At 44.2% G+C, this 11,645-nt stretch overlaps 1 protein-coding gene across 1 annotated transcript; it reads right to left on the reverse strand.

Moving 5' to 3' along the window:
• Positions 1-3,897: 3,897 nt before the first annotated feature.
• Positions 3,898-9,498, reverse strand: rpn1 (ribophorin I). The gene is made up of 10 exons (XM_082532997.1): positions 9,118-9,498; positions 8,099-8,163; positions 7,511-7,817; positions 7,208-7,417; positions 6,934-7,126; positions 6,753-6,852; positions 6,520-6,658; positions 5,310-5,429; positions 4,930-5,175; positions 3,898-4,842 (listed from the first exon to the last, which is right to left on the reverse strand). Exons 1-10 carry the CDS (start codon positions 9,355-9,357, stop codon positions 4,660-4,662), a joined length of 1,803 nt encoding a protein of 600 aa, XP_082389123.1. The 5' UTR covers positions 9,358-9,498; the 3' UTR covers positions 3,898-4,659.
• Between the last annotated feature and the right edge of the window lie 2,147 nt (positions 9,499-11,645).

Raw genomic sequence — 11,645 nt, forward strand, 5'->3', positions numbered from 1 at the left:
TGTAGGAAGAGATCTGATGGAGTGATATGTGGATTGCGAGAGGAAAACTCTCTTTGTCTCTTCTGAGCTCAGTGGACAATCAAAGTTTCCTATCAGCTCTGGAGTAGGGGAAATTGGCTGCCCTGGGAAGGAGAGGGCCACTCTCACAGCCAATGGGAAGTGCCCCTGTCACTCTAATCAGGTCTGATAGAGAAAGTAGGAAACGTGTGTGTGCCCGTGCACATGCTCCGACGAGAGTGGCTTTTAACAGAGAGCAGCTTTGTTTCACTTGTCTTCGTATGATCCAAGATGATACAAAGTAGCGTCAGGCCTTCATCTGCAGCTTATCCCCTGCACTGAGGGACAGACATGAGCTGCACGGGCACGTTTTTTTTGCCAAAAACTTGCCCTGAGAGGCATGACCATCGGTGCTTTGATGGAGCGCCATGTGGCAGAGATCAGTGGGTCTTAGTGGGAGCTGTGGACAGTTGCACATAAGGACGGCAAGGGAAGAGGATTACTGTCTCATCAATACAAATCCATACAGGGAAGGAGGCTGACATCAATATGCACAGAGATATAGGCAGGGGCTTTGAGTGAGCGTGCACGGTGTAAACATCTGCACAAGAGGACCACAACGGTGAACTCTGGATTCATGGGGGGAGGGGGGGTTGTTGTTGTTTTTTGTGCCATCCATCGTTCTCACTGCCCCTCCATCCCCACCTTCTCCATACCAGACAAGAATGCCCCCCCACCCAACCCCCAATCCTCTGTTTGAAGTCCCATCTCCATCTCTGCGCTCCTACACTGTCCTTCCCTTCCTCTGCCTGTCTGAATGTCATATCTGTCAGCCTCGCTCCTCCCCGCCTCCTGCAGCTGCAACCGGGGCTACAGACGTCTTCATTGTCCTCCTCTTCCTCACTCTGACGCTTCTGCACCCGGCCACATCACACCTGCCACCTGCACAGGAGGCAGAGCCCTGGGACCTGAGCCGCGGGGGCTTTCATCCACTCCTCACCTCGCCCTTCAAGAGCCTCTCATCCCCTCATCCCGGCGCCCTGTCACTGAGGAATGGCCGGTGCAGAGGGCCGTGGCAGAGTGGGACACAGAGCTCCTGTTGTAAAAAAAAAAAATGTTTTAAGCGGAGCCAGAGGGAATCAGTGCAGGTGAGGCGTGTGTTTGAGGGCGAGTTTTGCGGTTAGATTTGACTCATATTTCTTCTTTTTGATGATATTCCTTTATGGCTGAGTATGAGGAGTGGATGAACTGAATGAATGTATGTCATGAGGAGCGTGGACCTGAGAGTGTGCGCATAATAACATGCTGACAGTGAGGGTGGTGGCTCTGTCTCAGTGATTTATGAGAGTGTGCTGTGAAGGGTCCTCTGAGCAGGATATTGTTCCCTGACTGGTGACTTCTGCCTCTCTCTCTCTTTGTGTGTGTGTGTAGTTGTGTGTGTGTGTGTGTGTGTGTGTGTATTTGAGAGCAAGAAAGATTAAGAGGGAGAGTACTGCAGGTGAGCCCTCAATGTAATCAATCACCACCACGTCACCAAGCCTAGGGACTTGTGGATTACCTCTTCAACTGATATCTAGTTTGACTCCAAATCTTTTTTTCCCCTTCTTTTTTTTTGCATATTCATTATTTCTGGCAGATAAAGAATGAACACACTCTGCATCATTACTATACTTCAGGAAAGGAAGATAATAATCGACTCCATGCCTGAGGGGGGACCGTGACAGCTCAACCGCATGGCCCAACCAGTCCAACACCCTGCACAAACCCCACCATCCACCTCAAACACACACACACACACACACGGTTTGCCACATCAGGATACAGTGCTGCACACGAATTCCGGTTCAAACAGTATTTTGCTCGGTTTACACCAACAGATAAACCGCAGCTCTTCTGTGACCGGTAATCATATCCTGGCCCAGAACTGAAAAGACTGAAAGGCCTCCAATGAGCCACAACAAGACAAACAGCCGTGTAGGGAAGCGAATGCATCAACAGACTCATGTTTGACACGAGCATTAAGGTGCAGCCACGTTCGATGGCATCTCCGTCGGAGTAAAATACCAGAGACAATACAAGTAGAGTTTACGTACAACTGTAAGAGCGTTCCAATTTCTAGCTTTGATACCTTCTGGTCCTTTTGTAGGTTATTCTGGGGGAAAAAGACACAGCCTGCAGTAGTGTGCAAAAGTCTGGAGCCACTCTTTATTTCTTAATATCTTCTGTAGGCCAGACTTTCTTTTCATTTTTAAAGTGAAGGTCTGCTGAAGGTCTTTTTAAGTTTTTATTTGGACATTGACTTTTGAATAATTTTAAATTGCATCTTTAGGCTGTTCCCATTTCTTTATTTGAATCTATAGAAATGCCAAAGAAAACCGTTTGGTGGGTATAAACTTGTATTGGAACAACAAAATGATTCCCAAAGAGCTATAAACTGGTAATTTGGCCTATTTCAGTGAACATTTTGTTCAGTATGTGTTTGCTGATATACGATACACAACTTCGTCCCTGTCATGATTGCAGGCATTAAGGCAGAAACTTGCTTCAATTTAAAATAAACATTTAAAGTTTCGTAACTCCACGAAAGATTAACTAAATAAGTTCATGTTTAACTTGCAACTTGATAAATTATGTTGGTGTCATTCATTTTAAAAGATGTGTTGCATATATATTAGTCTCCATCACAAGGTTACCTCTGTATGATGAAGTGCTGCTCTGAAGTTAGAGAGAAAGTAAGCTCACTGGCCACTTCATTAGTTACACCTCTCTAGCAGATCCAGTAAGGTGTTCAGAAAATTTTGTGTCGTCCAGCAGATTTGCCCAATTTCCTGTTCACCCGCATCCCAAAGGTGCTCCATTAGATTCATGTCACGTTCAAGGAATCAGTTTGAGAAGATTTGAGCCCTCTGACAAGGCATTTTCACCCAGAGAACCGCCGCTCCCAGTAGATCAGCAGTTTCAGCCCACCTGGCACTAACATCCATGTCACTTAAATCACCTTTCTTCCCCAATCTGATGCTCGGTTTGAACTTCAGTAAGTTTTCTTCACTACATGTTGCTAGATTGGCTCATGAGGCATCTGCTATAACGAGCAGTTGAACAGGAATACCTAATTAAGTGGCTGATCGATGTATTTGTCAGTGTTCTGTCTTTAAGGTCTCAATGTCATTTAACACTTGCGCATAAAAAAACCCGTCTCTGGTGCTGAGGTGGACGTGAGCCCGCTGCTGTGAGAATGAGTCTGTGTGGCTCTCTGGACTCGCGCCGCTCCAAATCTCCACTCGAGTAAAAACATACAAACAAAATCACCATTGTGTGGTCTTTCACCAGCAACCAAGCATCAGTGCTAACAGACATTGTCTTTGCTCTCTCCCTGCTGCGTATTTACTGAATGATTATTGTATGGCACATACAATATGCGCACACTGTCATTGTGAGGGGAACTGGGCTGTTATTATGGAGCAGGAAATGACCTGCCAGGACCCCTGGTGACCTCTGAGGGAAAGTGATGACCTCAGACTGACCCTTCTGTTTGTCCTGAGCTCATACTGTGCTTAAGGCAGGTCAGCTCCTCTGCTGACTGGGTAGGAGAAGGCCATAGGTGGGGTTACTTTCAAGCAAGGAATGCAACAATGAGCAGGAAATTCCCTTTGAAGTGCCAGTTTTAAATGAACTAGTCAGTGTGGAAAAGTCGCTTTTTCTTGTTTTGATGATGTCAGGATGGCACAGCGTAAATTTTAGTTATCTCGGTATTCGAAGGTACAAGTGGGATCAAAATGCAGTTTAATACGGTTTGACTTTTTTTCTTCAGCATGGTAACACGTTAGTTATTGACACAAGCACACCCCCTTATGATGAACCAGGGGTACTGCATGCCAAAATCACAACTTCCAACAAGAATGAGTGTCTCAAAACTTTATTTCAAATTTGACAGTTTTCCACATTACTGCCCATTTCACAAACGTGTTTTCCAGCTTCAATGTCTTTTCTCACATACAAGATAATCTCTTTTATTGTTTAATCTCACAGTCAAAAAAACATTTATACCAAGAAAAATGTAGAACATAAGACTGAGGGACATCTAAAACAAGCATTTTGGGATGGCAGAATCAGAGCTTTGGATTTTTTCAAATACACACGTCGGGCAGGGGAGAGCAAAAACAAAATGCAAGTGCAAAAAAGATAAACAGATGGCAAAAAAAAAGCAAGTCATCTTCGAACTTAAAAGTTAGAGATGATTCAGTTTTAAAGTACAGCATACGAGTAAAGACAGGAGACTGAAAACACTCGGGCCGTTCAGCTATTCGTTTCAAAAAACAGTCCCTTAACCCTTAACTTCAGAGTGGAAAAAAAAGAGAGATTTGAACATGGAACGGAAGAACAAATCTGTGACAAAGTTTTAGCTCCACTGAAAAACCAACAAGAAGAAAAACAAACAAAAAAAGCCAAACAGTTGTGATGAAGCTGCTCTAGAGCTTAGTGACTTCAAGTTTATCGCAAGGCACGAGTGTTTGGATAAACCCGTCACTACCGTGTTCATAGTCCATGTCTGGATAGTAAAATACTAAAACAAGAAAAGTGTGAGCATGAGTCACTTCATCAGATTCTCATACAAACAGTTGGTTTATGTTACGGCAAGGGTGCCTGTCAGCGTGTCGCAGTTTAAAGGGCATCCAGCAGACTGTCGATGCGGCCGACGAGCTCTTGCCTCTTGCTGGTCAGATTCTTCTCGCTCTCGATGTAGGCCTCCTTCTTGACTTTCCCCGCCACCAGCCTCTCCGCTTCCTGGCAGGAGCGGCACACCAGCTCCTTCACCTGGCCGTCCAGCTTCTGCACCTCTCCGACCTGATGGGACAGAGAGGTAAGGCACTACTGCTCCGTGTCCCATTAATAAAAATCTAATTTTCCTCACAATCTCCCAAAATCACTCACCTTGTCGGCCAGGTCAGAGCCCTCTGCCTTGAGGCGGGCCTGCAGCGAGCTGATTTCATTGGTGAGAGTGCGGTGGTCGGCCTCCAGAGTCTTCCGGCCGCTGTTGAGCCCCCCCGTGTCGCGGGACTGCTTGTAGCGGTTGACCACCTCGTCCATGTGGCGGTACAGGCCCAGACGTTTGTTGACCAGAGTGAGCACCTGCTCTGTGATGGATGCGACCTTCATGCGAACCTCAGCAGCTGGATCCTGAGTAAAGACAAGAAAACAAAGTGAAATGAACAGAATGAACACCATAAATCTACTTTTGTGCAGGGTAGCTGCTTAATGAGGGGAGATCAGGTAAAATGCGGTCAACATCAACTAGAAAGGTGTTTTCATACCTTTGTGATGGCGAAGTCCAGACGTACATAGATGATGACGGTGAAGAAGAGTATGTAGAAGGCACCTACAACCAAGAGAGGCTCCTGCAGCATCAGGATCTTATTGAAGTTATAGTGAACCTGGTGATCAGGAGAGAGGGGGCACAAAGAATCACATGGAAACAGTTTAAATGTCAGCGCTGTCATCATTATATAGCCAATGTGTTGTGCAATCAATAATTACATCATGATGATTAATTGCGGGAACCCCCCCCCCCGATTACTGCCATTTTTATACAGCTCTCAATTTTACTGCTCAGCACATTCACACAACTCTTCTGCCAGTCTAATCAGGCTGCAGTATTTCCCCCAACACTATCGAGCATGAAGCTTTTTTTTTTTCTTTCTTTCCCTTTCTTTTTTTCCATTTTGTTGCAAAAATAACATAAAATGTGTGGAGAAAAGCAGTAAGGATCTCTGGCTGTACTTGAGCCAAAGCCACTGTGATCCAGTCAGTGTGTCAGCCTATAAGTTACAATTTTTCCCTAAACTCAAAATAATTAACAAGTACTCAGGAAAGTTAACAAAAAGATTTGCCAAGAAAGTTTCTTCAGCGTGAAGTGTTAACCCCCTTTTTTAGACAGACAGAAAGAGATTACAATTGTAAAAAAGAAATGCTATGACTCGATATAACCTCTATGCAGATGATATTAAATACCAAGCTCACTGACCTAATGCTACGGCAAGAAGAAAGATGATCAAATTATCAAATAATTAAATCAGTGTGTAAAATGTTGCTGTTGTGAAGTATTCAGTGCAGACAGGTGTCTGCCAAGATCTGTTGAAGCCAAGAAAAAACAAACTGTACAGCTTCAACATACTTGGACACGTGGTTCATAAACTTGTGGTAACAACTCAAAAACCTGCTTCTAAATATTAAGTGTTCGTGTATACGCATAAAACACGTCTCTACCATGTTAGCATCAGCACAGATGGTCGTTAGTGGAGACCTATTTTTGAACTATGAGCTCAAAGATGATGCAGCTAAGAGCCTCCAAGCCTAATTTTACTGTGGCATTATACCCTCACCCTGATGATACTCCATATTGATAAAGAGTGACAGGTTCTAACAGCTTCCTTAGTTACAAAGAGAAAACCACTTCTGATCTGAATAACCTCAAACCTGAGACACCATGAATGGATTTTTGGCTTCTTCTACGGTGCATCTTACCACGAAATCCTGAATGTGCTGCTCCACCAGGTTGTTCTTGGTGGCCACCAGCACTGGCCGCCCAAAAGTGTCCAGGTATGTATAGTGCAGCTGGTTCGGCATGCGGCTGATTTTGTAAGGTGTATCCACATGAATGTTTCTGAGAAGACAAGACAAAGATATAGAAGGGAAAATAAATACCAAGCCCTGTAAACACTCCTCAAAGGAGATACTTTAGGTGTGTTTGCACTGACCTGGCTCCCTCTGGCAGGATGATTTTCACAGTCATTTCATCAATCACCTGGTCATCATACACATGGTCAACAAGTCTCATCTTCAATGCATACTGATCACCTGGGATATACAATGGCATGACATATAAGCTAAGGCATCCAGAGATTAATTAACAAAACTGGTGATCAGAAATCGACTCACCCAGCATGTAAAGGTACTCATAACTAGGCAGATTGTAGCCAATTATGTAGTGAGTCTTCCAGCCTCCAAACAAAGGAAAACGAGGCCTGACCTCTACCTCCACTGAGTCATCCAGAACCTGCAAGTGGGAGGTGGAGATGTTTCCAATCTCATCCCGATAGTAAACGTCTTGGGCCGAGGCAGGGAGGATAGTCTGGTGAGGAGAATCTATATAATTATCAGAGAAACTGTGAAAGCTCAAATGACACTGGTTGGGTGTCTAGAAGAAACAAACCTTGAAGGACTTGATAGATGAGATGCCGCTGTCTGACTGACGCTGGTAATCATAACGTGAAAAGGGGCCCTTCAGAATGGCTCCGGTGTGCCTCAGGTCGATGGTTTCTTCCACTGCAATGTTGCCCCAGTGAGACACCTCAATGGTACGAGTGATGCTGCTGATGGTGAGGAAGGGTGTGTTGTTTTCATAATGGATCTTCATTGCGTCCTGGACAGAGGAGAACACAAGCAAACAGCAGATCAGTTTAGCAGCTGTTTTGTAGCTTCGCTATAAGCTAATCAAACCTGGTCAGAGCTGTACCTTGCTAAACGGAGCAATGTCGCGGAAGGGTCCATACTCAATAATCTCATCGGTTTTGCTTGGGTTGCCCAGCTTTGTGTAGCTCTCCGCGGTCTTGGACGCAAGGCGGACGCGTGTGGTCTGGGTGCGGGTTGGATACGGGGAGTAGAAGTAGTGGTCCCCCTGGAAAATCACCAGCTGACGCTCAGCCTGGGTGATGTGTGTGGGGAAGGGCTTCAGGACGTGGCTGAACGTCATCTCCACCTTGGTCTTCAGCTGAGCACCTGCAGCCAAGCTGGAGGGCAGCTGCACTTTATAAAACTCCCCACTGTTGCAGAAGAGATGACAGAGAGGAGCACAGGTAAGACATATTTGATGGATCACATCAGATTCTCGGGACATGCACGTCTTGGACGTGCACGTCCAAGTTAAGAAATCCTGTTTTGGATATTGATCAAAAATAATCATGACTGTGATTTTTGCCAGAAACCAGCAACCCTACCATCTTCCAGAAAATAAAATGGTGCTTCAAATGCACCAGTTCTGCAGTCTGTTTTCATCATGTAAGGTCTTTATAATCTGCTTAGTAGACAGTGTCTGATCTCTCACCTTTGACCCTGAATTGTTGTCTGCTGTAGTTCAAGTGTGCCATCCTCCTCTTCATCACCCTTCACCTGTGAAAGCAGGCAGTCGGAGAATATTTGTGTAATGTATGCAGTTACTTGCACGATAAGTCTCTTCTTGAATAAATGGTAAGCGTTTCAAGTAATTTCTTCATTACTTTATGAAATGTAACAAATATTTTATAGAGTTAGGTTTGCTGTTAGCCAATTTAGGTTAGTGTCGTTGGTTTGCTAGTGACAGCTTTTTTTTAATAGCATTAGCTAACTTCTTGGCTAATGCTAACTTCATTGGTCAGTAGCAATGTTGTTACTCGACTAACATTGTTATGATGATGCAGGAGTGCCACAAACACAGGCATATAGGATCGTGCTTCAACACTATAGGACTTTGAGGGAATCGTTTGTAACTTATCTGTTATTGTGTCATTATTCTGTCAAACAGGAGCATTGTTACGGTTTCATTCATAGTGGAAGGGGGCAGGCCTGTGCGCAGTCACACACGGAAGTAAGCTGCCCAGCGCATACGTGTCATTCAGCCACTGACAGAGCGTGGAGCCCTGCGGAAGTCATTGTCTTGTTACCCACATCCATAGCACTTTAAAATAAATATGGCTCTTCTGGGCATAAATAACTACATTTCCCGAACTGGGGTGAATGCACTGCACATACCGAGCTCGTAATACTTGCTACTGTTAGCTAACTGTGTCTATGTGACTCCCCACTTGCAGAGCTCACTGCCAACAGAATCACACTGTTGAATCACACATAGCCAGTAGCTTTGCTTCCATGCATTCAATGAACAAGCCGTGACCTTTTACTACGGGAGGGCACTGACTTCTGCAGGTTTGCTGTTGGCACCTCACAAAAATAAAAAACTGCAAGCTGTAAAGACAGTGCACAGCACTGCATGTGTAGTTTGCAACAGAACAGCTAACAAGCTAAAGCTAGCTAGCCGGCTACAGGCGGAGGTGTTAGCGCAGTTTCATTCACTGATGTTTAGCTCACCGAAGCTCCGATGTATGCCAGATGCGGAGCCAGGCCCTCCTCCACTGCGAGTATGAAACTGTGCACGGCCGAGTTCCCCTGGTTGGACAGCACGATTTCGGCAGTGATCTTGGCCAGATGCGTGCTCAGGTCCACTGTCCTCTTCACATCCTCGTTTACCAAACCGTCCGCTGAAACCTGCGGACCCAGAGCAGCCAGGAGCAGCAGGTAGGCGGTGAAAAGCGGGGAGGTTTGGGTCATGGTTAAAATAAGATAGGAGCTGAAATGCTGTAGTTACTGGGTTAAGAGAGGAAGAATTGTAGAGCAGCAAAGAAAGGCCGCCGTGCCGCTCTACATCGAAAAGGATGACGCCTCATTCAGTACGACGTGATGACGTCACTACGCGCACTTTTTCAACGTGCAGTACGTCGGAACCGGTTGCGAAACAGAAAAGCCGTCAATTAACGTGGCTTTCAAAAACTGTTTTGCAAAATAAAGGAATCATACAGTTTGTCGTTTTTTTCTACAGCGCAAAAGTCAAACATAATGATGGTGGTCGTCTCAATTTATCACTGGAATAACAACAAGCTTATTGTGTTACTACCATTTCTGGCTGTGATGACGTAGATCAGCATGTTTGTACACGGTACAGCGAGCCGAAATAGCTCAGTTGGGAGAGCGTTAGACTGAAGATCTAAAGGTCCCTGGTTCGATCCCGGGTTTCGGCAGCATTGGGGAAACATTTTAAAGATACACCTCGCCGTTTTTCCGCCGTTAAGTTTTTCTCTTACCACATTGGTTTTTGGTTTTACAGCACACTGAGCGTACTATCACAGTATGTACATCATATCTGGTATTACATTTGGTAAAAGATTTTAAAAATGTTAAAAGATGAAGGGGGGAATCAACTACAAAAATAATTACAACACTCAACTAGCTTTTCTTCTTTTTTTTGCTTTTTCATATATTTGTGTTGCTACTACAGACTGTTGAATGGTTGCATAGTGCTTTGTTTGTCCGAGATTCTGAGATAAGCTTTTAATACAGAAAAAGGTAGTATACGTCTACTCCATTGACTGTTTTTCAGTTTAAAATGAGTAGTCTTGAAAGTACAGTCATTAACTCTTTGGGTTCTTTAATAGAAAAAACAAACAATGATTACTCATGAATCTGCATTGATTATTGTGTAATGCATCTTCCGACAAACTGATGCATTCTCATACACTTAGAATACATTAAATCAACAATCAATTAATTCAGTAAATATACAGAGCTGTGGATGTTTTTTTGGAAGCCACCATGTTTTCGCACCATCATCAATATACCATTCTGTCTTAATCCCATTACAAAAGGCAGAAGAGAAGAGAATTGGTACACACTCATGTACGTGGACTGGTCATGCAACATAGAGCACCTGTATAAAAAAAGCCCAAAGCCGACTGTACTTCCTTAGGAGGCTGAGGTCTTTTAACATCTGCAGGAAGCTCCTGAGGATGTTTTACCAGTCGGTGGTTGCTGGAGTACTCTTCTATGCTGTGGTGTGCTGGGGGAGCAGCACAGCAAAGAAGGACTCATCCAGGCTGGATAAACTGATCAGGAAGGCTGGCTCTGTGGTCGGCATGAAGCTGGACACTCTGGTGACAATGCAGAAAAAAAGACACTAAAGAAACTGCTGGACATTATGGACAGTGCTGGGCATCCTCTGCACACGGCCATAAACAACCAGAGGAGTCTGTTCAGTGACAGGTTGCTTCTCCCAAAGTCAAGAACCAACAGACTTAAAAACTCCTTTGTTCCACACACCATCAAACTGTTTAACTCCTCTCTGTAGGGGAGAGGGAGGGGAAACAGGAGGGGGACAACTAAGCTGTAGTGCCTCTTCACTGTGCAATACTTTTCGTTAATATCCAACAGTGCAATAGACTTCAATATGTGAAATGTGCAATTCCCTTGTATTCTTATTCCTATTTATTCTATTTATCCCTTTTGTATACTCTGTATTTATATATGTGTATATATGGTATATTTCTGCTCACATTCTGTAACTTCTATCGGTGCTGTGCTAGTGGAAACAGAATTTCCCGGAGGAACCCACCCGAAGGATTAATAAAGTTTTATCTAATTTAATCTAATCTAATCTATGTTCCTTGGAGGCAATTTTAAATTAATGTGTGAACCTTCAAGGATCATACCTATATTTTATCATCTGAGAAGGAGCCACCTTCACAAAGAAGTGAAACATGAAGGAAAGAAACAACATGACCAGCTTCTGGTAAAAGGTCCTCATCTTTCTCCTGACCCCAAGCCGCATCTTCTGAATTATATAATACACATTGGACTAAACATACTCCTTTCTTCCAGATATTGACACAATTACTTATTGTGTTTAGCTAGCTCTTGTCAGACAGCTGATGAGAGCTAGCTAAACAGCTCGTTATAAGCTGATATTATGCCAGGTAACATCCGGCTCAAGTGACCTAAACATTTTGATTACATTTTCACATCGTTTTCATTAACGCTGGCAACCGACAGAAAACAGCAGCATTTAT

Source organism: Aulonocara stuartgranti (genome assembly GCF_965226115.1).
Source record: "Aulonocara stuartgranti genome assembly, chromosome: 5".
Lineage (NCBI taxonomy): Eukaryota > Metazoa > Chordata > Actinopteri > Cichliformes > Cichlidae > Aulonocara > Aulonocara stuartgranti.